This window comes from Rhinolophus hipposideros, assembly GCF_964194185.1.
Source record: "Rhinolophus hipposideros genome assembly, chromosome: 1".
NCBI lineage: Eukaryota > Metazoa > Chordata > Mammalia > Chiroptera > Rhinolophidae > Rhinolophus > Rhinolophus hipposideros.
The window spans coordinates 3,703,796-3,731,416 of NC_138047.1; the positions used below are offsets into that span (position 1 = coordinate 3,703,796).

The following is a 27,621-nucleotide window of genomic DNA, read 5'->3' on the forward strand; positions in this document are numbered from 1 at the left end:
TCTGTGACAGGCTGCAGTCCTGGGTGACGTGACTATGAAAAGCAGAGTGGGAAGAGCAGACAGACTCTTCGTGGGGTAGAAAGTGTTAAAACGCAACCTGGTTTCTTGTGTAAAGGTCCATCCAAATGTAGCCCCGTTTTCAGTTTGACTGTTTGGTAGGAACTGGAGAAATGGTCCTGAATTGCACAGAGGTAGTCTTTTTTCTTTCACCCTGGTGTAAACCATCGTTCCTACAGGCACTGGTGGGGATACTGGCCCTGCGTGAAGGCGGCAAGCCACCCTCTCTTGGTCCCTGTCAGCTGTGCCTGGTGGCCCACGATGCCACTTCTGTTTCTCCCTAACAGCAGTTTCATTTTGTTTTTAAAATTAGCATCTAGTGACATTGACTCTCTTTTTGGTGTCCAGGCCCGTGAATTTTATTGTGCTTATTTGCAAGCTGTTTATTCACTTTGTTGAAGTGTCTGTTCAAGTCTGTGCCAGTTTTTTAATCGGAAGGTTGTCCTTTGTCAGGTATGTGGTTTGAAAATACTTTTCCCCAGGCACTAGCTTGGTTTTTTAAGAGTGCCTTTTTACGGAACAGTATTTAAATTTTGATCAACTCCATTTTGTTGTTATTTTTTTTAATGGTTCACGTTTTCAGTAATCATGTCTATGAATTCTTCGTCTAACCCAAACTCATGAGGATTTTACCCTGTGTTTTGTTTTCTTCTACAAGTTTTATGTTGAGGTTTTCTGGTTGTAGTTTTTTTGCAAATAGGTGACCAGTTCCTATGTCGAGAAGACTGTCTTTTCTCTGTTTCACACATTGCGCACGTTTGTGGCGTTGCTTCTGGGCCCTGTTCCTCTCCACCTTCACCAGAGCTACACTGCTTTGACTGTTGTCTCTTTGTGGTAAATCGTAAAAACAGGCAGGTGATTCCTCCCACCTTATTCTCAAATATCACATTTCTTTTGCTATTCTAGTTCCTTTGACTTTCCATTTAACTTTTAGAATTAGCTTGTCTATCGCTATAAAAAATCCTGCTAGCATTTTAATCGGAATTGTGTTAAATCTATAATTTCCAGAGACTTGACATGTTTGTTATGTTGTTTTTGTTACACGTATGCACGTCTCTCAGTGTACATGGATCTTCTCTGATTTCTTCTGTCCGTGTTTTGTAGTTTTCAGGGTCCTAGACATGTTTGTGTGTTTCATTAGATTTATGCCAAAGTGTTTCTTTTGGTTTTTTTCTATGTACCTACTTTAAATGATGTTGTGTTTTTTTTTTAAATTTTAGTCCCAAATATTCATTGCTGGAATATATTAACATGATTTGTTTTGACTTTGTATGTTGTAATCTTGCTAGAGTGAGTTATTAGAGCTAGCAGTTAATGTTGTGTTTCCCATGGGATTTTCTGTGTCGGGTTTTGGTTTGAATGATTTTTGTCTTTTTTTCTGTTTTCAATTTTCTTGATTTCTGCTCTTTATTATTTCTTCCCTTTCACTTGCTTTGGGTTTATTTTACTTTTTTTCTCTATTTTGTACAGTGGAAGCTTAGATTATGGACTTGAGACTTTTCTTTTCAGATATAAAGCTTTCCTGCGTCATTTTTGTTCAGTTGAAAACATTTTCTACTTTGTTTTGAGAGCTTATGGTAGTTTTATGCCGGCCTGAGGATGTGCCAGCCACAGACAGGTGGGTGTGCGTGGAAGCACCAGGGCACCGCCGCTGGTCCTGATCTTGTCGGGACCCTGGGAAGGGACAAGGGACTCAGCCTCAAACTTACAAGCCTGTCACTACACAGCACTCTCGCCAGCATTTTGAAAGTTTAAAAAGCTCGATTGGGACTCTCGTGTTTGAATTCCTCAGGGCAGCTGGGGCCCCAGGGCCCTGTGCTGGTCTCCTCCACCAGCAGCATCATGGGGGCCCCACCAGGCCATTTCTGCTAAGCCCTCTGACAGCTGCAGCTCGGGACACTCCAAAAAGAAAGCTACCAGGGACGTATGATGAGTTTTTAACAAAAACAATGAAAAGTTGAAACATCCAGGACCGTACAGTCTAGAGCAGAGGTGTCCAAACGTTTTTCAGCGTTTTTCACCAAGGGCCATATGCGGTAAAATACACAAACAGCTGGGCCACTCACTCGAGGTGAAGTACGTATTGCCTCACCTGGTTTATTTAAGTAAACTAAATATATTTTTGGAATTTGCTGCGGGCCAATTAACAATGGATTACAGGCCGCAGTTGGCCCGCGGGCTGCAGTTTTGACACCCCTGGTCTAGAGCTATGACTGTGACGCGTGGCATATTGAAAATACATGTTTTTCTTTCTGGTCCGACCATTAAGTAAATGCTGAAAGGAACTTTCTGGTCATTGACATAAACAACCTGTATTTCTGAGAATTGTTCCCCTTCGTACTGAGTTCAGGGTAAGCCTCAGTGACTATAATCCTCGTGCCACTTTTAGGTTTATCCTGTTTTCATTCTTGAAAACAGCCTATGGGACTTAAGTTTCTAACTTTACCATTGGAAACATGACAAACTAAGATGCGGTGACTTCAGCAGCACAGAAGAAAGCATGACTGTAGTGACGTCATGTCGTCACAAGTGGGCCAGGCAGGGGTCTGCTGGGTAGCCTTGCTCAGGCCCCAGCAGCCCGGCTTCCGCCCCAGGCTGGGTGCCTTCTGGGCGTGGGCATGGGGAGCTAGCTGCTGGCCTGACAGTTAGGCTGACAGGATGCAGGAGAAGCAGACGACGATTCCCTCCGGATCTGCGACTCTTCTGGAGCCCTTCTTGGCCTCGCCTCCCCGGAGGGGCCATCGCAGAGTCCCCTCTGGCTTCTTACTGTGCACGGCTTGCTGGCGCACAAGCGAGGCCGCCCCGCATGTCGTCCTACGCAACTCAAGGACAGGAATTGCCCCTGGCGTCCCTTAGTATTTGAACTTGTAATAAACAGGCCAGCATGAGTGCTTCCTGAGACAGGTCGCTCTGTGTGTGTGAGCTTTCTAGTTGCAGTAGAAGGTGATAGCTGTGTTACCAGTACTTCACCAAGAGAAAAGTGAGAGCTGAGAAGTCAGCCGCCTGTGTTTGGGGGAGGCAAGGTCCCGGTCTGCCTGCTCCCAGTCCCCAGGACTGGGGGCTACTTGCCTGGACATCACAGGGCTGACAACTGTCCCTCCTGCAGAGCGGCGAGAGGCCTGTCAGCCTTAGAAAGCCATTGGCGTAGGAGAAAAGCACCAGGAAGGTTCTTGCCGGCCACAAAACTCCAAACATGGCAATGGCTGCCTTGTTACATGAAGCACTTGTTCCAGTATTAAATAATGATCTCCTGACACTAGAATGGAGCCCGTTTACTCATAACTGTCGTGACGTGGCCACGGCTCGCATGTTACCATGGGACATACTCTCTCCCTGAGACCACCGACAGGGTCTGGCTGGTGGCCACACACCGTCCTGGCCTTTTTCCCAGAACGAGGCTGCCATGCAGTGTCACCTTCACCCCTGCTTCTGTTTTCCCTTCTTGTTTCTGAGCCTCACACTTCACTCTGAAACTTTGGCTACAGTTTAAGTAGGAAAAAGAATTCCTTTGAGGGAGGGAAAGAGGGGTGATCTCTTCCGTCTCAGTGTGTTTCCACCATCTACTCATTGCATTTTCATTTTAAATCTATGACTGGTTTGTAACTGTCATTTCTTTGTAACAGAACTCACGGCAACTTGATTCTACTGTCCAAATTTAAAGTTTTATGTAACTTCTTTGAAGGTAACACAAGTCACATTTTTATCACATTTTTCTTAAGTGGGAAGTGTTTCAGAAGATCACTTATTTTCCACTCCCTGAGGTTGCCAACCACTTTTGTGTTTTCTGTTACACGTTCTTATTTTTAAAATGAAAAGGGAGTGAATGAACAACTGGAGCATCCAAGCTCTGTGAAATCTTATGTGGAAAACACTCGAGTGGGGCCCCCAAGGTGCTTTGCGTCTTGGAACCTTAGATCTTTCCAGGAGCAGAACTGTGGCGACGCCATGGAGGTGGGTGGCGCATCTCGTCATGGTAACCTTGTAGCTGCCGGGTTGAGCGAAGGCTCGTTAACCTGCTGTGCACACGGGGTAGTCCTGGGAGGGGGCGGTGACAGGGGTTAAATAAGACTTTGCTTAGAGATGGGACTGCAGCAGTGGGCCTGCTTGTTGCCTTCCTGCCTTGAATTTACAGAGTTTTACCTGGGGGACTGTGCTTGTGACAGACCCAAGGTGAGCAGGAGAGAGCAGGTATAGCCAGTCGCTCCTTCAGCTGGAAGTGACACAAGTGGAGGAGAGGCACCATGTTGCCATGGTGATGTCATGGCCCTGACTTCAGGTCAGCCCATGACAGCCCAGGAGGTATTCCGGCTGTGTGTGTATCTGTCATCATTTACCTGTCACCTAGGTACAGCTGTCATCTATCAATCACCTATTCCATCTATCAGTCATCCATATTATTTGCTTATCATCTACTGTAGCTTATCTGTCTTTATTATTGTATTAGCACGAGAACCTCATGGATACCTCAGAATAAAGGGCAGAACACACCGTTTGCTTTGGTCGGCTCCTGTGAGATTTGTGTGGGGGACCGCTGTCCACCAGGTCTGACATGGTTCCAGAGATAAAAACACCCGACTTTCTGTATGGGAAAGATGGTCTGGCCAAGGCGTTCTTAGCCCTGATGCGCAGGGCTCCTGAGCAAACATGGTCCCTTGTCACAGGACTGTCTGGGTAGTGCACAAGTTGAGCTGTTGTCTTATACACGTGGAGAGCAGAAGCGTTACCGACTGTCACCTCTATGCTTTTCCTTCATGGTCACTAAGCAGTGAACAGTCACCTGTGTTTACTTTGATTACGAATGCAGCTCTGTCCAGACTGAAGTCACTCTGTGACACTCATGCCTACTGCTTGCCTGTGTGACTTAGACCCATCAACATGCAATCCTTCTTGTCAAAAAGCAGGGCCGGGACTTGGCTTGGAGGACACTGACCCATGAAGTTCTCACGACCTAGTTTTGAGGATAAGCCACGTGTACGTAGGCAGCGAGCGGGGCCTCATGGGGAGACCACCACCAGGAGCCCAGACACTCGGTGTCGTTGCGCTGGGTTGTGTCTGGGGAGAATAGCAGGCAGTGTGTGTGAGGTGGTCCCGAGAGGAGGGCATCCTGGGTGGGTGGAACCGGTCCGGTGGTTTTGGCTAGAGTGGTTCTGGGTGTGCTTTCAATGGGGAAGTTCTGCACATGGACAGGCTTTGTTTTCTTTTTAGATCTGGGGCGCTGAGTGAAAAGCCTAAGTGCTATTTGTGCCTCAGTGTCTTACCTATAAAATCCGTAGCAAGGATTAGGAGTGATTGTTCAGGACGCGAAGCACAGGGCTCTCAGGGGGCCTTGGTTTCGTGGGGAAAGTGCATTATTTTCTCTTGCACCCAAGGTCTTAGCAGTTGGAGTTTTCCAAAGGCAGAATTCAGAGTTCAAAGTTCCTGTGAATTGGGTGATACTGAGATTTAAGGGACCTCCCCTCACCCCCACAATACTTAGTGTTCATTTGAGAGATTTTTAAAACGAGCTGAGTTTTGGCTGTGAACAGACTGAAATGGGTCTGGTTTGCCAGGGCTGAGGGTTGGTGGTGAAATTGTGTAAACCCCTGTGAGGGAAGCAGCATGGAACGCCCGGGGGGACTGGCGGGGGGTGGGTACAGGTAAACAGGTGTGTCCCCAGTGTGCAGGGAGCCCCTGGGTCCACGTGTGTGCTGATGACGCCCCACCACGTGCCTCGCTCACGTGCTCCTGTTCCGGGCCCTCGGCTCTGGGGACAGACCGGCTTTGAATCTGCAGAAGCCTGAGCATGACCCAGAGTGGCTTAAGCGGGAGTACAGTTACCATGGGAACTAGCTGCCGCAGTAGTTTTGTCATTCCCAAGGACTGACAGGGAGGCGCGCCCCAGTGAGGCACAGCGGGATTCTGGGAGGCTGAGGGGATGGATGACTGGCAGATGCGCCCCTCTTTGTTGCGAAGAGACAGGATGAGTGCTCCTATGGAGAGAGGTCGGGGGTAAGGCGTGAGAGCCACCTCCCAGCCAGTGTCCCATGCGTTTGCTCCCTTGTCCTGAGCAGTCACAGAGCTGTTACGGAGTGTTCAATCACACCTGGGGGCTCGGGTTGCACGACCGACCTGGGGAGCTGTGTGCTTCACGTTGGCCGTTTGGTATCAGGAGTGCTCGCCAGCCGCCAGCAGGATGCACTCATGCATTTCTAGGGCTGACGGACGGCGCTGTGTTTCAAAACGAGTTGTGCATTTTGTGGGGTGGGCAGGACTCTACAGTGAGCCGTAAGTCCGTGTCAGGCTTCAGACGCCCAGCGTGCTTCATGGGCTGATCATGCTGAGTGTACACCCCTGGGAAGAGCACATTTGCCAATCGGTGTGTCACTTACAACATTTCATTTGTTTGCTGTATTTTTATTCAAACTTAAATTTTTGGCTGTTCTGGGAATGATGTTTGGTCAGAATATTAGGAAAAAATAGCAGGTTCTAAGAACTTCAGGGGCAAAATTGGTATATTGTGTGCATTAGCGCTCGCAATTGGGAGGGGCTGTTGTGTCAGAGATGATTTTGTCCTGGGACTTGGCACTGAGGACGAACGTCAGTGGGGGTAGCGGGGGTTCTGTCTTCTGCTTGTGTGTGTGAACCTATGGCTGTAACACTTAACGTGTGTTTTATCGAGAAGCACTTTTCTCACGTTTTGGGTTTCTATGCGTCCCGTTAAAATTAGCTTTGTTTTCTTTAGTGTTTAATTTGGTCTAAGTCACTAGCAGTTTAAAGCCCTTGGACCGACATGCCTGGTTAGGAAAACCTCGCTAATGGAAAAGGTGCCAATCAGTAATGGTTTGCGCAGCTGTCACCAGCATCAGCGCCCGCATGACCTGTGCTTGATGGAGTTTTCAAGAGCCATGCAGATGGGGTCTTCTGCTCCAGCAGATGTGAATAAGATTGCGAGAGCCGGATTCTGGACCCCATCAGAGCTGAAACGTCTGAGGAGGGCTGGGGACAAACATGTTCTTAGAAAAGTGTTTTCATGATGTATGTATGTTTGTGTAGGCAGGAGAAGAGGTCACGATGAACAATGTAAAGTGCTTTCTTTCTAAGTTGTAACTATATGTCTTCTCAGACACCATGGAGTGATCAGCTCTGCCTGTGGGGACGCTTCTGAATCCTCCTTTCCTTGTCTTACAGGTGACATCACACAGAAAGGATATGAAAAGAAGAGGTCGAAATTAATTGGAGCCTACCTGCCCCAGCCTCCAAGTATGTAAACCTTGCTGACAGCATGAATTATCTGATTTTAAGTGTTACCTGTAATGTGCAAGAGAACATTTCATCACAAGTCCTGCATTGGTCCCTGGTCTAATGAAGACCCTGCTCCTGATTTGGCACCGGCCACACGTACTCCTCTGAATATACCAGGCACATATGATTTTCTATAAGTGCGCCTGATAGATTTAATAGGTATTATACTATAGAGGGCAATAATGGAGTTGATTACTTCAAAATGCTATAAAAAATATGACAGCATTTATGATTTAAGCATGACTTTTGGCATAGTGAGTTAAAATTATTTCTGTTATTGCTTATGGTTTAAATTAATCCAAGGTTTTTGTTGGTGTCGTTCAGGGTTAGGGCAAATCTAGAAAATGATACAATATCCTGCCTTGGTTATGAAATCATAAAGCTTGGTTGTACTTTGAAACGTGACTGTAAAACGCAGTGGATTCTCCCCAAAAGCAGAGTCTGTTTCCCTCCAGCGTTTTCACGTGTCCAGGTTTGTGGTCCTTTTGCACTGGAGCCAGGTTCCATGCATTTCCAGAAGCAGAGAACGATGCCAGGCTAGCGTTCTCACAGCTCAGCTCGGTTTGAGGGTTGCCTTGAATATTGCTAGGCTTTGGGGGTGGCTTACAATGAACACAGGTAATGCTGTACTTGAGGAGGAAGCATAGCAACGTAAGTGTTGAAGGTGATGCCTGAACACCGTTTTCACTGCTGAAACAATTTCTAAAGCTGCTCAGATGCTTCTGCTAGAGAAGGTTTAAGTCTGCAGATGCACAGAGCACACAGACCCCCAGTTCTGCCTTCTTGCTCCCCAGGCTGTGACATGTCTAACAGTGCTCTGCTGGCTGGGAGGGAGCACTTCCAGAGGCTCACATCCCAGGAAACTTGATTTGTGTGTTGCATATCTGCTGTGTTTATCATTTTGCTTTGATAACGTGTGTGTGCTTTGTTTTTCCTTGATTCTTAAGAGAGTTAATCTAAAGATGGACCGGTAGTATAAGCTAACTTCCTGTTGTCTGGCTTACAAAAGGAAGAAGCTCTGTTGTAATTGGGTGAATTAAAAATAAATCAGTGTTTTGGTGGGCTGGCACCCACGTGTGAAATGCTTTCGGAGCAAGTGGGCAGAAGGCTGGGCGCTGGTCTCCCTGTTTCCTCTCATCCTCTGGCAGGACTGCATGGTGACCATGGTCCTCACGGCCCTTCACTGTGAATCCCTTTTGGCAGGTGGCCCCTCCATGCCTTGGAGGAAGGCTGGCGGGCTGACCGGAGGCTCTTGACAGTGTTGGATTTCCACCTCTCTGCCTTTCCAAACAAGAGTGAAACAGAAGCAGTGCCCAGAACAAGGCTGGGCCTTGGTGCCAAAGTGGGCTTGACCATGTTGGCTGGGTGCTCAGGGCGGCCCCCGTGTCGTGTGGTCCCTTTGGTGTCCTTTGTGCTGTTCTGCATGGGGTCGGCAGCCCTGCTCAGCGCTGTAACAAATTTAAAAAAAACTAAAGTTTGAATTAATTAGTTTTTTTTCAACTTGTTACAGCAGCGAATGGAGCTGCCGTGGCCCGGTGTAGACTGCCGCACAGTGAAGGCGCCCCGAGGAGACCGCCACACTGCAGCCACATCGCGGTGTGTGACATCCGAGAAGCCACCGGCAGGGAGCGTGTGGCCAGCACCGTGGGAAACCGGCCTCTGTTTTACTTTCGTTTCGGTGAGCGCACTTTCCTGAGAAAGACTCCGCAGCAGGGACCCGTTGGAAATGGCCAGCCATCCTTCCAGACAGGACTGCAGGGCTTAGCTCTGGAGGCCCTCAGGGTCCTGTGTCAGAGACCGGCCCTCACAATGAGTGGTCACAGAGCTGCCTCAGATCCCGGAGCCACCCCTGTCTTGCTGGCCCAGGGCCAGTTCTGAGTGTTTTCTGTTAATATTAGAATAGAATACACCATTTTCACAATTCTGTTTTCGCAGTTGGGGCACCACATCCAAAACACTAGAGAAAGGAGAATGCATGACAAGTCCTAAAATTCTCTCTGAAATGGTTGGTCTTCCACTGGCCTTTGTGTTGTAACCAGAGTGCTGAGAAGTTGGAACTAGTAGGTCCTGACATCAGAAGAGGGCGAGGGGGCTGAGAGCTGCGCCCATTGAAGGCCTGTCCCCAGAGGGCAGTGATGGTTTGAGAGAAAAACAAACCAGTTACTCGCAGAGGTATTCTCAGAGGCAGGTCCCCACTTCAGAGGTCACAATTATGTGAGTGGATAATGCTTTGAATAGGAGCAGCCCCCAAAGGTGAGTTTAGTGCACCTTAGTAGAATAAGAAAATAAGCATTTATAAGTTTTAGGCTTATCTTCAGGGTTTTACTTCAAATGAAGGGCACTGTTTTTTTGTTTGTTTGTTTTTGTTTTTTAATAAATTTTAATGGGGAATATTGGAGAACAGTGTGTTTCTCCAGGGCCCATCAGCTCCAAGTTGTTGTCCTTCAGTCTAGTTGTGGAGGGTGCAGCTCCGCTCCAAGTCTAGTTGCCGTTTACAATCTTAGCTGCGGGGGGGGGGGGGGGGCACACACAGCCCACCATCCCTTTCAGGAATTGAACTGGCAACCTTGTTGTTGAGAGCTCGCGCTCTAACCAACTGAGCCATCCAGCAGCCCCTCCGGCAGCTCAGCGGCGATCGTTGTCTTCGATTCAGTTGTGGAGGGCACTGCTCACTGGCCTATGTGGGAATCCGGTCGCCCCCTGAAGGGCACTGTTTTGAGTGTCATCCACAAATTATAGGTAAGCTACAATGTTACAGCTGGGCCCCAGGATTTCAGAAGAGGTGCCCAGCCTGGCTGCCCCATGTGGCTTCTGTTGGTCCCCTAGGTCACGTGCTGATGGGTACAATGAGTGTCCTTGCAGGAAGAACAGAGGGTTGGTGAGTGGGTGGCAGAGTTGGGCGTGCTGTGAGGCCCTTTTCAGTTATGGAAGCCCCACGCACCTGGTGAAATGAGGACGAGGGACCTGCTTGGGGGCGCTGCTCTGTGGCCCCCGTGAGCCATCCCTTCCCACTGGGAGGCAGTGCAGCGAGTTGCTCACTGTTACTGCTAACCTGTATTTCGGAGGCGTTGCAGCAAGACCGGCTCCTCTTACGAAAGCTGGTCTCTGCGAAGTGATGAGGCGAACATTCGCTTCTAGACCAAGAATTCCTTCTTGACCAGCTCGGGCTCAGAAGTAATTCTTTTGGTAGAGGGTGTTTGTGCAAAACACCTTTTGTTCTTTTTCAGCCTCTCTTATCCTGCCTCATACTTTCTTATCAGGGGTTTGTGTTTTGATGAACTTTTTTGTTTTTATATTATTTTTATTTATCAGAAAGTTCTAAGACTTCTCCAGAAAGCATTTTAGAAATATTTCTCAGATCTTGTTTGGGACACACTGTTGTGAGTTAGAGCAGCTTGGTGCGATCAGCAGAAACCAATGGCTTGAGTCGTAGGTCCCAGAGAAGATGCTTGGGCACGTTTCCTGATTTTCGTCCCTGCTCAGAAGTGAGTGACTGTCACAGAATATGTGGTGTGACTTGGTTTCCCCTGAAAGATACACTGTCTTCAGTCAGTGCAGTGTTGAATTCTTACCTAAATCTACGTGAGCAAAAGTGTCCCAGAAGCTACAAAGAAAAGTGAAAATTACATATTTAATGAAGGAAGGGATCACAAAGCGTGCACTAGAAATCATGGTCAAGGAGAAAGTGTACTTAGGAACACTTACTCAGTGCTTATCTCCCTGCTACTTTTGGCTGCGTAGTGCGTCCTTCAAAATCATCTTTCATTAATGTCTAAATCTGACAAAACTTGTAAAAAGAAATTCAAATTCACCTTCTTCAGGACCATCAGCATCGTGTGAATGTTTTCCAGTGTGTGTTCGCTGCTCTCAGGACAGGCCGTGACGAGAAGCAGGGTGACCCCAGCGTCCCCCCAGGTGTGAACCTTTGTGGATGTCACGCGTGTTCCTCCCAGTGTGCGTGCAGATGTGGCTTCTGTACCACCGGCCAGCATGCTCCTCGGCGGTCGTGCAGACCCAGCCTCCCTCGAGCCGCTTGGTTTCTCTTGCATAGCCATGGCTTGGGCTCAGTTACGAGGGTTTGCCATGGCCACTGGTTGTGAGGCTCTCAGGGCTGTGTCTTGGGTCACTGGAGGGCAAGTCTGACTCTGTCCTTCTGTCCCCTGGGAATCAGCTGCGGGGTCCATGGGGCTGGTCTCTGAGGAGGGGCCCCTGGTCAGGGTGACTTTCTGTGCGCACGTCTGCTGCTGTTGGAGGCTCACACAGGGGGCCTGGCCTTGCTTCAGCTCCTGGACTCCTACGGGAGCGTCCTGCCTCTCCTCCCTCCCCCGCCCACCCCCTCCCCCCCGTGACATTTAAAGCTCAGGTTCCTTCCCCAGATGTCAGTGGTTCTGGGGCCCACAGCCTGGCTGCTCTACGTGAGGCCCTGGAGTTTTGTCAGAGTTGGCCATGGGGGTCGTCAGGCATCACCGTGGACTGTCAGAATGGCTTCCCATGTGGCTCTTGTCCATGAGGAGCAATGAGAGTGCCCCACCTGATGCGCCTTCCCCGACCACGTGCCCTCACTGCCTTCCGATGAGGAAGACTGGCATCCCGAGCTGCCTGTCAAAGTCTCTCAAGCTCTGTGTCTTTTCCGCATTCCCGTCATGAGTCCCTAATCAAACTGAAATATTTTAATAGGAAATGCTTAGCAAATTTGTACTGATGCACAGCGAGAATTTATGACGATGAAGGAGGAGCTAGAAACTAGTAATGAAGACTCAGGCTAGTACACGTGGGGTCGACCTTACCTACGACTAAATGTCTGTGTGCTTCATGGGGTCTCCAGCTGAGCCAGGAGCAGCAGATGTAGTTGTCTGACCCACACACTCAGCAGCCGTCCTGTCTGCTTCTGGCAGATTCCGCAATGGCGCCTGCATGGAAGTCTGCTGCTGTGGACTGCGGTCGGGGCGCAGGACTCAGAAGTGCTTTGCATGGAATTGAAATGAAGGAAAACCCTTGGTGGCTTCACCAAGTCCTTAGCCCGGGACCCATGGGGGCCCAATGGATGCCAGACGCAGGGGGACAAGCAGGAGAGGCTTGACTGTCCACGCGGGCTGGAGGTGCTCCCACGTGACCCACAGCCGGTGGACCCGGGCTCAGAGCCCGTGTAGTGTGTCCAGTTTCACAGTTAGTAAGAACAGACCTCCTAGTGTTAAATGAGTCCCACACGCATTCTCGTTGACGTTGTCCCCCACTTACCCCACAACTTCCTTAAAACGGTGCCGGGAACCTGAATTTCCAGGTCCCTCATGCTCTGAGTTTCTCTTTGTAGAATAGCCTCATGTCTGTGCTGCAGGTCTGACCTGTGCTCGGCACTGTCCCCATGTCCTTAGGACACCAGAGGGGTCAAGTGACTTCCAGTGTCTGATTTCCCATAATTAGTGAAGTGACCATGTAGCTGTTTGGGGACCCAGCTACGTCATTAGGAATTGTCTTTGGGGGGGAATTGTCTTTGGGGCTCCTCTGTGTCACATGATAGAAGTAAGTAATTGAAGGTCTCATAGAAATGGCCTGTTTCTCTGCCCTCTCTCTCCCTTTGGACTTGAATGAGGTTTCACGTGTGGAGGGGAAGAGCAGGACAGAATGACAGATAGCGACTACCTCTAATTGCTGGGCCCCTGGGGCTCGAGTGGCAGATGTGGCTGGGCAGGGGTGGTGAGGTTTGGGGGGAGGAGTCTGAGCTCTGTTTTCTGCCACCAGGATGCAGTACTTGGACTGGGTGAGCCCTGCTGGTCAGAGTGGGGACAGACTGTGGGGTCCTGGGGGTGGGTGGGGGCAGGAGGTGGCCTCTGTCTGAGGCCTTGAGGATAAAGTGGAGGGTGGGAAGAGAGACTCATGGGAGGTGGCCATCTGGGAAGTGGCAGCTCACGGAAGGTGGCTGTGACTTAGCCACCCTGTACTGTGCTTTCGTGTCCTCTTTATTGTATGCACCTTGGGTCTCGTCCTTAGATACAGAGCATTTTCCCAGTCACTTTGCAGTTCTAGAGAAAAGCAAACACATCACCGACGTCATATTCAGATTGAAGCGTTCCAGCCCCTGCACGGCTTTGACCATATCGTTTACTGGTTCAGAAATGTCCCCTGGTCCCATCCTGTGGGCCAGGTGCAGCGCGGCGGTGGGAGACGATAGGAGCCACATCACCTCATGTTGCCCGTCTCCCAGTGAGGGTTTGGTGGATGCACTTGTGCCAGGTGGCAGCTGTCACCTGCTTTGACTACATCCTGGGCAACAATCTGAAGTTGTAGCAGTTTCCTTCTTATAAGGCTGCTGCTGAATGAATGGTTCTGTGTAAGGTCTCAAAAATACTTCTTTGCAGCTTCACTTTTGTCCATGTAACACAGCTACCGTACACCCGGTCTTGTTTTACTATAATACAAGACCCGGTCTTATCTAACATAAGACCCGGTCTTATATTAATTTTTGCTCTAAAAGACGCATTAGAGCTGATTGTCTGGCTCGGTCTTGTTTGCGGGGAAACACGGTATTGCACCAGTGTACGGCACCAGGCAGGACACAGCCTCCGCCTCGAGGACCAGGCGTCCTGGGGACAGGACACTGAGGCCACCAGAGCACTCTAAGTGACAACAGGGTACCTGGAAGTGCAGGGAGGGGACACCCATCACAAAAGAAAGGGAGTTCCGAGTGGATGAGAATGGCCTTGACTTGAGTGGAAATCCTGGTTCTGGGCCTGTTTCCTCATCTGTGAGGTGACAGAAGCCCCAGCACTTGCCTTGTATTTTTACGTTACTAAGTGCAACTCAAACATAAAGTGGTTACGCCCGCGTGATCAAGTGGTGGCTGCTCTTCTCAGTTCTGTCTAAAGGTAGGAAACTGAGGCCCAGGGTCACAGGTCATCTCAAGGGCATGACGCCGTCCTGGAGCTTTTCCTTGCAGTGTCTGTGGACTGTGCAGCCACTTGTGGCTCGACCCCCCAGTGGGAAAGGAGCCATGTCACCGGAGCAGAGCTAACTTTTGTCCCCCGGCTTCACGTGATTCTGGACAGTTACTCTTCTCCCTTGGGATAGCTCATGTCCCCAGGGGCCTCTCAGCCTGTGCTTGTCTCAGACACTCTGGTCGCCTATGGCTTCTAGCTCTCCCTCACAGTGTGAGGGTGAGACCTGAGCAGTGCTGAACTCTGAGCTCTAATTACGGGTTTTACTGACCATTTGTGTGGCAGCGTTGCCAAGAAGACACCCATTCCAGCTGCAGCATTCGCTTAGGTGCTCAAGGTGGACCACAAGAAAGACCCTCCGGGCCCTCCTGGGGTGACTTTGGAGTCGCATATTGAACTGGCAGCCTTTTCCTGTGAGAAGTGCCGTTAAGCTACCTTGTATTCCATTCCCAGGGAGGTCAGATGAAAATCAATGATTGAATGTGCACAGTAATATTTTAGTTCCTTTAATGGCCAGCTCCGAGTGACCTGTCGAAGCCATTCTCCTTTTGTCAAATTCCTTTCTTTTTAAAACTTGTGTTGTAAACTTGTCAATGCCATATGGAAATACGGTATGTTCGATTGTTGAGCTTCAGACATGGTTCTGAAGATTCCAGAGAGTTAGAAATTTTGAATGAACAAAGTTTGTGCTCAATACTGGATACCTGACTTATATTGTTAAACTATGGGATTTATTTTAAAGTTACTGTGGATAAATGTAGTTTCATTTTTCTCAGGTATTTTTAACGCTTTATATATGTTTGTTAGATAAAGAAGATCATAACGTGGTTCTGGGTTTTGGGTCCCATCGTTTCATTTAAACCCCAGTGGTTTCCGTGGCTTCTTAGGGCTTAGCTAGTGTCTCTTCCCAGGACACTTAGATGTTTATGACACGCAGGAGCCTGTGCTGTTTCTGTGGCGTCGAGCATGGGTCTGCCCTGCCAGGACGCATGTCCCTCTCCTGCTCATCTTCCCTAACTCCCTCCCCCCCATGCCCACTCTGGGAGAGCTGTCCTGGGCTGTGGGCTCAGTGAGTCAGAACTGCATTCTGCCAGGGGATTTGCCCCACAAAGTAGCTTAACTCCAGCTTCCAGGTAAAGCCTCACCTCACTTTGCCATTTTCCTCAACCCAGGGGTGGACCAAGCGTTGCCACCAGAGCGCCGAGCACCCGTTACTCCGTCCTCCGCCTCTCGCTACCACCGCCGGAGATCCTCAGGGTCACGAGATGAGCGCTACCGGTCAGGTAAGGCACCAGATGTGGACATGGGGTCACTAATGCTCTGGTCAGTAGCGCTGGCAGTGGAGGCATGGATGCGTGGGCCTGTGTCTGCAGCAGCTGCGTGCGTGAGTGTCCTGCTTGGGCGTGCGACTCATGGTGCTGCTGTCCTGTGCCACAGACATTCTCTGTAGGGCTCACATATAATTCAGTAAATGGTAACTATTTTCACTTTTGTTTTACTTTATTGGGGTGACCATTGTTAGTGAAATTACATAGATTTCAGGTGTACAATTCTGTATTACATCATCTATAAATCCCATTGTGTGTTCACCACCCAGAGTCAGTTCTCCTTCCATCACCATATATTTGATCCCCCTTTACCCTCATCTCCCTCCCCTCCCCCTCCTTACCCTCTGGCAATCACTAAACTATTGTCTGTATTTTCACATTTTTAATGGTAGTGTTTTTCATTATTTAGAAGTTCATGATAATTTAGAAAATAGTAATTTCTCATGAGCCACATTTTGCCCATTTCTTTTAGGAGTCACTGTTCAAGTTTGGTTATACTTTTTACAATCTTGGTGGCTATTATGATATTTTTCTTCCCTTTTAACCTCAGTGATTTCTGTCTTTCAAGTACAGTTTTCAAAAAAGAAACAAAATCCTTAAAATGCTGCATATTCTCTGTTTACTGTTGCGTCTGTGCTTTACGATGCTGCCTTGGTGATCCCCTTTCATTGTAAACATCACATGACCTTGGCTGGCTTGAATATATTTCCTTAATTGAACATCAGAAAACTTGTACTGTGGTTGAAATTTTAATTCCTTTTCAAGAGATTTTTCCCAACATCTGGATTAAACCTGCTTTTCTCTGCTTCCCTAACTGTGATGTTAAAAGGGTGTCATCACTTAGGTTGTTGTCAGGCACCGTTCAGGACATGTGTGGGTTGCTGATGGGAACCGTCTGAGTGCTAACATTGGTACTTTCATAGACATTATCACACTCAGTTTTTCTAACAAGTGGGTGAAGACCTTATTCCTGTTTCACTAGCAACAGTGACGTGGAAGCTCAGGCTTGAGGAGAGGAGGTGGCTCCGCCAGTTCACACGGAGCTGGGCCAGTGCGCGTTTCATGGATCTTCCCACTAACAGGCACTGACTTACAAGATAAATGCCACCGTGTGCCCTAAGGAGCTGTCTGCCTGACCTCCGGGCTCTGCTTTCCTTTCTGGGGGAAACAAGGGGTAAGACAAGGTGTATGGCATCAGGAGCCAGCATGTGCTCGTGCGGAGAAAGGACTTGAGACATTAGGGAAAGGCCAGGTGCAGCCTCACACTGTTGTCCTGTGTCCTTCCCCTCTCAGGAGGGCTTGATGCCCGACACAGAGTAAGCAGGCCTTTGTTCCCAAATCTGCTGTCAGTGTGTCAGAAGAATTTCAACACCCAGCACATATCAAGAGTCTAATTCCTGCAGGTATCTCAGAGGCCCCTTTTCGGTAATATTAGGAAAGTGGTGGCCTACACTTGTGTGCTGTCGGCTTACTGTGAAATGCTTCCATGGATTCCTTTGTCTTGGTACTGTGCTAGGATTCTGTAGATGCACACGTACACACATGTACACATGTAGATGCACACAGAGACCCTCACGTAGACACACATGTACATGCATAAGACACACTAGACATATATTTAGACACACAGAAGACACGTGTACACATGTGTAGATACATATGGAAGACACACACATAGGCACACGTGTAGACACATAGAAGACACACACAGACACAGAAGACACACATGCAGACAGGTGTAGACACACACACAAGACAACGCAGACATGTGTTTGCTATCATCAGTCTCTTCAGTCCTAAAGAAACTAGTCGCTGGGCCGGCCCGGTGGCTCAGGCGGTTGGAGCTCCGTGCTCCTAACTATGAAGGTTGCCGGCTCAATTCCCACATGGGCCAGTGGGCTCTCAACCACTAGGTTGCTGGTTCAATTCCTCGAGTCCCACAGGGATGGTGGGCTGTGCCCCCTGCAACTAAGATTGAACACGGCACCTTGAGCTGAGCTGCCGCTGAGCTCCCGGATGGCTCAGTTGGTTGGAGCGCGTCCTCTCAACCACAAGGTTGCAGGTTCGACTCCTGCAAGGGATGGTGGGCAGCGCCCCCTGCAACTAGAAAAATGGCACCTGGCCCTGGAGCTGAGCTGCGCCCTCCACAACTAAGACTGACAGGACAACAACTTGACTTGGAAAAAAGTGGAAGTACACACTGTTCCCCAATAAAGTCCTGTTCCCCTGCCCCAATAAAATCTTAAAAAAAAAAAAATCAGTCCTAAAAAAAAAAACAAAAAACAAAAACAAAAAAACTTTAAAAAAGAAAAAGAATTGTACAAATGAGAAAAGTCAAATAGGAAAGTCAAGTTCAGGAGGGAATGTGATTGTCACCAACAGCTCGCCAGCCTGGCTGTGTCTGGCTCTGTCATCTGACTTTTAGCATGCAGATTGGGTCTTGGGTCCGTGTCTAACCTACAGCTCTCTGTGTCAGGTGGAAATTCAACCTATCACAGTCTATTTCCGACATTATCTGTCTTTCCTAATGATGGGTGGGGCATGGTAAGCCCCGATGTTTATATGGCCTTTGATAAGGGGCACGTGTTTTACAAATCCTCTTGATTATTTTAGGGGATGAGTGGGACAGTGGTCACACAATAAAAGTCTGAGAGAGGCTGACACAGTAGGATGATGATCTCTCGACCTCAGGTACATCTCACTCACCTGTGCACATCACCTCCGGCCTTAGAGGGCAGAGGGGAAGATGTGGGCGAGCCAGGTACCGGGGAGGGTGGGTCTAAGGAGGACAGCTTCAGGGCTCCTTGTGACCGGCCAGTGCGGCCCTCCAGGAAGGAAAGTAGACCCTCCTGGGCCCAGCCCTACTTTACAATCACTGTCCATTCCTCACCCTCACCACTGTGAGGTGGGGGCTTGTGAACAAAGCTGAAGTCCGTGAGCCCTTCCCCGCTAGAGCTCCGCCTCCCCGGGAGATGCTGTGGAGCGTTCCGACAGCCCTGGCCTTGTGGCTTCCTTTCTGGGGGCACCTGTCCGGGCACCCTGCCGGCTTCCTCACAGTTTTGGTTTCCTCTCACTTGGTAGACCCCCGCCAGTCATTGAACTCAGCCTTCTCTGTAGCTCAGAGACTGTTGTAGCCCTCCAGTGGCCAGCGCCCAGGAGTACCACGAAGCCTGCTTCCCCAGGTGCTGGGTGCTAGAGAGCTGCAGAGAAAATAAGACCCCCCCCACACACCACCCTGCATTCACAGTCCACTAAACAAGAGGCCATAACGTGCACAGGATAGATGTCACTGTGCAGACTGGTCTCTGAGGCGGCTGAGCTCAGAGCGCGGAGCTCGTTTCAGCTGGTGACACTCCTCTGCTCCCATCAGAGGTAGACTCATGTCGCAGAATGGCCCGCCATGTGTGTGGTCTGGCTGGCGTTTCTCTACAGTCTTGCCCTTCAGTTCCCCCCACCCCTTCATATATCATGGCAGCCCCTAAAGGAGAGATGAGGAGGCCACCCTACCGCCTTACCCTCTGCTATCTCTTGTTGTTCAAATCATCGGTCACGAGTGTCGGTCACGTGCCACTGATAGAAGGTACTTTCTCTTAGAGGTTAGCTTCTACGTCATTTTTAAAAGTGCAGTATGAACTCAGCTGGTCTCTGTCTACTGCCAGTGTCCATATTTCAGGATTTTCTGGTTTATTTTCTCATCCAGCGTGGACATTAAGATATTCACAAGAAAAAGTTTTGTGACCCTCAGGAAATTTTGCTTTCTAAATTTCTTTGACCATTAAACTTGATGTAGAGTTCCTTTGGTTGCTTCAATGACCAAATTATATCAGCCAAGAAGTAATTCTGTTATCTCTTAGATAATTCACTAATTAACTGTCAGTCTCGTCAGCCATATCTTCTCACAGTTGATCTCTCCTGCCATATTTCTCTATTTCATTTTAAATCCATAGCCGTACATTGTTACGAACTCCTACTAGAACTCTTGATAATAGTGTGCAACTTCCCTCTTTATAACTAATTTTCTTTGGAAACAAATTTAATTTGGAAAGTGAATGAATGATGAACAGGCATCTGCTGAGTACCTAGAAAATGTCAAATTCTACATCAGGTGCTTTATTACTTCTACTTGATAAAGACTAAATTAGAGTGTAAAACATTCTAGCTGTTTTTAAACAGCCCTTTTTCCCAACCAAAACTCTTAGAAAAGAAAACCTTGAGATATGTCTTATTTTTCATTCCAACCAACACTGATTATGACAAAAAAGAATATTAAACCTAAAATGCAGCTCACTATCTCCTAACGTGTTTTTATTTATTTATTTATTTATTTATTTATTTATTTTTCTTTTCTACTGTCTTCTAATCCCCTCACCTTCCCCCTGATCCCCACCCTCCCACCCATCTAACAACCCTCAGTTTTTCCTCTTTGTCTCCAAAACTGACTCTGATTAGTTCATTCACTTATTCTTTTCTTTAGATTCCACATATAAGTGAGATCATACGGTACTTGTCTTTCTCTGTCTGACTTATTTCACTTAACATAATGTTCTCTAGCTCCATCCATGTTGTTGCAAATGGTAAGATTTCTTTCTTTATGGTTGAGTAATACTCCATTGTATAAACATACCACAATTTTCTTAATCCAGTCATCTACCAATGGGCATTTCGGTTGTTTCCATATCTTGGCTATTGTGTAAAGTGCTGCAATAAACATAGGAGTGCATAAAGATTTTTGAATTGGAGTTTTGGATTTCTCCTGATAGATACCTAGGAGTGCAATTGCTGGATCATAAGGTAGTTCCATTTTCAGATTTTTGAGATACCTCCATACTGTTTTCCATAGTGGCTGCACCAATCTGCAATCCCACCAACAGTGCACAAACATTCCCTTTTCTCCACATCTGCGCCAGCACTTGTTGTTTGTTGATTTAATGATGATAGCCATTTTGATTGGGGTGAGGTGGTATCTCATTGTGGTTTTTATTTGCATTTCTCTGATGGTTAGTGAGGTTGAGCATTTCTTCATATGTCTGTTTGCCATCTGTATGTCCTTTTTAGAAAAATGTTTCTTCGTGTCCTCTGCCCATTTTTTAATTGTGTTGTTTGTTTTTTTGGAGTTGAGTTGAGTGAGTTTTTTTTATAGATTTGTGATATTAACCCCTTATCAGATATATCATTGGCAAATATCTTTTCCCATTCAGTAGGATCCCTTTTTTTGTTTTATTGATGGTTTCCTTTGCTGTGAAAAAACTTTTTAGTTTTATGTCATCCCACGTTTATTTTTTCTCTTACTTCCCTTGTGCGATGGGATATATCAGTAAAAATCGTACTCTGGGTAATGTCTGTGAAGTTTCTTCCTATATTTTCTTCTAGGCATTTTATGGTTTCAGATCTTACATTTAAGTCTTTAAGCCATTTTGAATTTATTCTTGTATACGGTGTAAGGAGGTGGTCCAGCTTCATTTTTTTGCATGTGTCTGTCCTGGTTTCCCAGCACCATTTATTGAATAGACTGTCTTTACCCCACAGTACATTCTTGCTTCCATTGTCATGGATTAAATGGCCATATAGGCATGGATTTATTTCTGGACTCTCTATTCTGTTCCATTGATGTATGTGTCTGTTTTTATGCCAGTACCATGCTGTTTTGATTACTATAGCCTTGTAGTATAATTTGATATCAGGTATTGTTATACATACCACTTTGTTTTTATTTCTCAAGATTGCTGTGATTATTTGGAGTCTTTTATGGTCCCATATAAATTTTAGGATTATATCTTCTATTTCTGTGAAAAACGTCGTTGGTAGTTTGATAGGAATTGCGTTGAATATGTATATTGCCTTAGGCAGTATGGACATTTTAACTATTAATTCTTCCTATCCATGAACATGATATGTGTTTCCATCTATTTATATCTTCTTTCATTTCTTTCTTCAGTGTCTTATAATTTTCTGAGTACAGATCTTTTACTTCTTTGGTTAAATTTATTCCCAGGTATTTTATAGTCTTTGGAGCAATTGTAAATGGGATTGCTTTTTAAATTTCTCCTTCTGATGTTTTATTTTTGGTATATACAAATGCAACTGATTTCTGAATATTAATTTTGTATCCTGCTACTTTACTAAATTCATTGATCAGCTCTAATAATTTCTTGGTGGAGTCTTTAGGGTTCTCTATGTATAGTATCATATCATCTGCATGTAATGAGAATTTTGCTTCCTCCTTACTAATTTGGATGCCTTTTATTTCTTTTTCTTGTCTGATTTCTGTGGCTAGAACTTCCAGCACTATGTTGAATAGAAGTGGAGATAGTGGGCAACCCTACCTTGTTCCTGATCTTAGGGGGAATGGTTTTAGCTTTTCCCCATTGAGTATGATGTTAACTGTGGGTTTGTCATATATGGCCTTTATTATGTTGAGATATGATCCCTCTATTCCCACTTTCTTAAGGGTTTTTATCATAAGTAGCTGCTGGATTTTATCAAATGCTTTTTCTGCATCTATTGATATGATCATGTGATTTTTATTATTCATTTTGTTAATGTGGTGTACCACATTAATTGACTTGCGGATGTTGAACCACCCTTGCGTACCAGGGATGAATCCCACTTGATCGTGATGTATGATCTTTTTAATGTATTGCTGAATTACGTTTGCTAATATTTTGTTGATGATTTTTGCATCTATGTTCATTAGAGATATCGATCTGTAGTTTTCTTTTTTTGTGGTGTCATTGTCTGATTTTGGGATCAGGGTGATAGTGGCTTTGTAAAAAGTGTTTGGGAGTCTTTCCTTCTTCTGGATTTTTTGGAAGAGCTTGAGGAGAATAGGTGATAATTCTTTTTTGAACGTTTTGTAAAATTCACCTGTAAAGCCATCTGGTCCAGGGCTTTTGTTTGTTGGGAGATTGTTGATTACTGATTCAATTTCCCTGGTGGTAATCAGTCTATTCAGGTTTTCTGTTTCTTCTTGAGTTAGCCTTGGAAGGTTGTACGCCTCTAGAAAATTGTCCATTTCTTCCACCTTGTCAAATTTGTTGGCATCTAGTTGCTCATAGTAATTTCTTAAAATTTTTTGTGTTTCTGCAGTGTCTGTTTTCACTTCTCCTCTTTCATTTCTGATTTTATTAATTTGGGTCCTCTCCTTTTTTTAATGAGTCTGGCTAAAGGTTTGTCAATTTGACTATTGGATTCATTGATGTTTTGTATTGTTTTTCTGGTTTCTATGTCATTTATTTCTGCTCTGATCTTTATTATCTCCTTCCTTGTGCTCCCTTTGGGCTAATTTTGCTGTTCTTTTTCCAGATCCCTTAAGTGTGAAGATAAAGTGTTGATTAGTGATGTTTCTTGTTTCTTTAGGTAGGCCTGCAATGCTATGAATTTCCCTCTTAATATTGCTTTCGCGGCATCCCCTAGATTTTGGGTCGTCGTGTTTTCATTTTCGTTTGTCTGGAGATATCGTTTGATTTCTTCCTTGATATTCTGCTTGACACATTCATTATTTAGTAATAAGTTATTCAGCCTTCATGAATTGGTGTGTCTTACAGTTGTTTCCTGTAGTTCATTTCTAATGTCATAGTACTGTGATCAAAGAAGACAATTGGTATGCTTTCAGTTTTCTTAAATTTATCAAGACTTGTTTCGTGGCTTAACATATGGTCTATCTTGGAAAATGTTCCATGTGCGCTTGAGAAAAACGTGTATTTTGCAGCATGGGGGTGAAATGCTCTGAAAATATCAATTAAATCCATGTGGTCCAATGTATCATTTAAGGCTGTTGTTCCCATATTGATTTTCTGTCTGGAGGACCTGTCCCTTGTTGTCAGAGGTGAGTTGAAGTCCCCTACTATGATAGTGTTACTGTTGATCTCTGTCTTTTTGTCAGTCAGTACCTGTTTTATATATTTAGGTGCGCCTATGTTAGGTGCATAGATGTTTACTAGGGTTATGTCCTCTTGTCGGTCGATCTCTTTATTATTATATAGTGCCCATGTTTATCTTTTAATATGTTCTTCATTTTAAAGTCTATTTTGTCATATATAAGTATTGCAACTCCAGCTTTTTTCTCATTTCCATTTGCATGAAATATCTTACTCCAACCCTTCACTTTCAGCCTGTGTGTGTCTTTTGATCTGAGGTGAGTCTCTTGTATACAGCATATACAAGGGTCTTGCTTTCTTATTCACTCAGCTAACTTATGTCTCTTGATTGGAGCATTTAATCCATTTATATTTAAAGTGATTATTGATAGGTACATAGTTATTGCCATTTTTAAATTTGTAGCTAGATTGTTTTCATCTTTCTTCTATTTACAGAAGTCCTTTTAGTATTTCTTGCAATGCTTGCTTGGTGGTAATAAATTCCTTTAGCTTATTCTTTTCTGGGAAGCTCTTTATCTCTCCATCAACTTTAAATGATAGTCTTGCTGGATAAAGCAATCTAGGTTGTAGGCCTTTGTTTTCCATCACTTTGAGTATCTCCTGCCACTCCCTCCTGGCCTTCAATGTTTCTGTTGAAAAGTCATTTGATAGTCTTATGGGAGTTCTCTTGTATGTAACCCTCTGTCTTTCTCTTGCTGCTTTTAGGATTATCTCTTTGTCTTTAAGCTTTGCCAGTTTAACTGCCATGTGTCTTGGTATGGACTGGTTTCGGTTTATCGTGGTTGGAACTCTCTGCACTTCCTGGGCTTGCATGTTGGTTTCCTTCATTAGGTTAGGGAAGCTTTCGGACATTATTACTTCAAGTATGTTCTCAATCCCTTGCTTCCTCTCTTTACCTCTGGTATTTCTATGATGCGCATGTTGTTGCGCTTGATGTTATCCCAGAAGTCCCTTAAACCATCTTCATTGTTTTTTATTCTTTTGTCTTTCTATTGCTCAGTTTGGGTGATCTCTGCTAACTTGTCTTCTAAGTCGCTGATTCGATCCTCTGCTTCATCTAACCTGCTGGTAATTCTTTCAAGTGAGTTCTTAATTTCGGTAATTGTGTTCTTTAGTTCTAACTGGTTGTTTGTTATGGTTTCTACATCCTTCTTTATGTCTTCTCTAAGCTCCTTAGACATTCTTATCATCAGTGTTCTGAACTCTGTCTCTGATAGTTTGGTTACCTCTGCTTTATTTGGTTCCAGTTGTGGAGGTTTTTCTATTCTTTTATTTGGGACACGTTTCTTTGTTTCCCCATTCTGGGTGACTCTTTGTGTTTGCTTTGATGTATAGGTAGATCCCCTAGATCTTAGTTCTTGCTGGGTTATCTTATGTAGTGTGTGTCATTTATATTTGACTTGCACTACTTCGTTCTTCTCCTCTGCGTGTGCTCCAAAGGTGACCTTGTGTTGTGTATATTGTCCTATTAAAGAAGATCTTTAATTGCTTTTTGCTTGTGAGTAGGTGGGGTTAACTCCTAGGCTGACTGGTTGTGAAACTTGGCTCTGCCCACCGCAGGGTGTTCTGCTGGGTGAGGGTTGACCACTTAAATGTGGTTTGACCTCTATGGGGTCTTGTGCCTGCAGAGAATTCCCTCTGGGTGTGTGACTTGTAGGTCAAACCCGGTAGTACTCTGGTTTGGTCTGGAGTTGGCGTCTGGGTGTGTTGAATCTTGTGCCTCTTAAGCTGGACCCTCCTGGCTTTTGTGTTCTCTGTTCCGCCCTGGGTTCCCGTGCGTCTCTTGAGCTGCGGATGCCGCCGCGTTTCCACTGCTGCCGCCGGCTGTGATTCCACCACTCCGCTCCCTTCCTTCTTCCCCTGGTCGCCCAATTAGCGCATCTTCAAGTAATCCTTCCACGAGTCTCATAGCTGTTCTGCGTGATGAGCAAAGAGTTCTTTCCTAATGTGTTTTTAAATGATATGTTTTTTGGTCTTTTTAAGAGCTTAGAAACAGTTTTAAAAATCACATCACATACTTTGCATGTGCCTGTATACAAGGCAGTTGCCTCTTAGGGGTCAGGTGCCCTGACTCCCCCACCTCTCTGCCCCTAGTGCATTCCAGGGAGAGAGTCATGGAGCCTTCTCTTCCTCTAGGACGGCAAGGGTCGTGGGGGTCCCCAGACCCTAGCAGGGTTGTCGGACACGTCAGACTATCTTTCCAATAACACCAACATGTTACCTTTTTTGCTCTTGTTTTTTCATGAATGTACAATCAATTTTTCCAGAGGGTGCCAGACATATGGTGATGTTAATGGTTCTGACATCCAGTGGAATCTGTGATTGTGAAGTCTTGTATTTTAAAAGTTTTAAAATTTGCTTTCTAATACAGTAAATATCAAAGTAGTACTCCCATAAGCAAACACTTTTAAGGGTTTTCAACTATTTTTAAGAGTGTAAAGCATTCTTTGGGTCAAAGAGTCGAGAACCATTGCTATGAGACTTGTAAAAATGTAATTTTTTTTATTTTTTAATTGAGATATAATGTGCACTAGAAACTTCTACATCTGAACCCACCCTGAGAGTGATTTTCTGCTGAAAGCAGTTTAAAGTCTGCTTTGTGGCAGTGTTCAGTTTCTGAGTATTCATTCACTAGTATCCTAGTATTCATTCACTCAACAAATGTGCAAATAAGTTTGTGTACTGAGTACTCTGCTGTGGCCTGAAGGTGAGACAAAAATATAGAAAATACCGCATTTGCTTCTAAAGAGCTTGTTTACCCTATAGTAGGTTCTTCTTTGACATTAAAGTTTAATTTTTTAGATTGAGAAGGTGGTTCTTTCTCTATTCAACTTGAATTTACTGATATTAATGTGGTTCCTAACTCTGTGACCTGTGTTCTCTGAACAGCTCAATTTTTTTGTTAATTTATTTATTTTAGTATAAATCAGGAAATAACATATTTCGTTACATAAGAGTAAGAAAGAAGAATGTGCTAAGTCAGACTGCATACTCTACTAAAGAGTCCCTGTGAAGAGCAGGCTCGCTCCATGTAGAGCTGCACTGCCCAACGTGGAGGCCGAAGTCCACATGGTTCCTTTTAAATTTACATTAATTAAAATTAAATAAAAGTTAAATTTCTTTTCCTGTGTTTCACTAGCCACATTTTAAGGCAGGTGGCTACTATACAGGGTAGTGCAGATATGGAAATTGCCAACACAGTACAAAGTTCTTCACAGAGCTATTCTAGGACCAAGTTTGTGTAAGAGTGGGGGCGAAAGTGGGAGATGCAGTTAACACAGATCAGTAAAGTCTGCTTGTCCAAAACTAATAAAAATGAACTCAATCTGGATGGATATCTGTGCCTAGTTATTTAAACAGAAAATGACACAGTCAGATTTGCATTTTAGAAATGTCAATGTAGCAGGAACGTGTAGGGCAGATTGGTTGAGTTGGGGTGGATTCCTGGATGAAAGCAGGGACATGTTAAGAGGCTGTTGTGTTTAAGGTTAAAAACTGATTAATCAAAATTTGTATGATGTACCAAAATGGCACTTAGAAAAAAATTGACAGCCTAAAATATTTATATTAGGTAAGCAGAGATCCTGGAAATTGAAGAAATAGTGATTTAACTTAAAAAATTGGAAAAGGAAAATTGAATAACTCCACAGAAAGGAGAAATGAAAAAAAATAATAAAGAGAATAAAATGGAATAGAGGATAACGACTTGGTTTCCATTCCAGCATGTAGTGGAAACATGAAACCTTCCCCATAACAAGAGAAAAGCTTAAGAAATGGGAAATCAACAACCCTTTTTTGATCCATCAAAGAACTGAGGTTATTGGGCAAAAAGACACCCCCAAATTGGGGATGGGTAATGTAAGCAGAGAAGCAGAAACTCTAAGAAAGGCTCTAAAGGCAATGCTGGAAATAAAAAAACACTGTAACAGAAATGAAGAATGGGCTCATCAATAGACTGAAGGTGGATAGGTCAGATAGTCAGATCTACATAAAGAATGCTTGGAGATAAAACAAAATACCCTAAATAACACATGGATCAAAGAAAAAGTCATAGAGAAATTTAAAAAATATCTTGAACTAAAAAGAAAATGAAAATGCAAGTGACCAAAATTTGTGAGCTGCAGCAAAAGCATTGCTTAGAGGCAA

At 45.4% G+C, this 27,621-nt stretch overlaps 1 protein-coding gene across 2 annotated transcripts in view; it reads left to right on the plus strand.

Moving 5' to 3' along the window:
* The window catches only part of DIP2C (disco interacting protein 2 homolog C), a 337,740-nt gene that overhangs the window by 164,983 nt on the left and 145,136 nt on the right, over positions 1-27,621 (plus strand). The window contains exons 2-4 of one of the 2 annotated variants that reach the window (XM_081055544.1): positions 7,225-7,296; positions 8,849-9,016; positions 15,443-15,553. In XM_081055544.1, coding sequence (XP_080911670.1) covers positions 7,225-7,296; positions 8,849-9,016; positions 15,443-15,553 — 351 coding nt within the window. The remainder of the gene's footprint in view (positions 1-7,224; positions 7,297-8,848; positions 9,017-15,442; positions 15,554-27,621) is intronic. The other variant, XM_081055545.1, reaches the window with a different exon arrangement.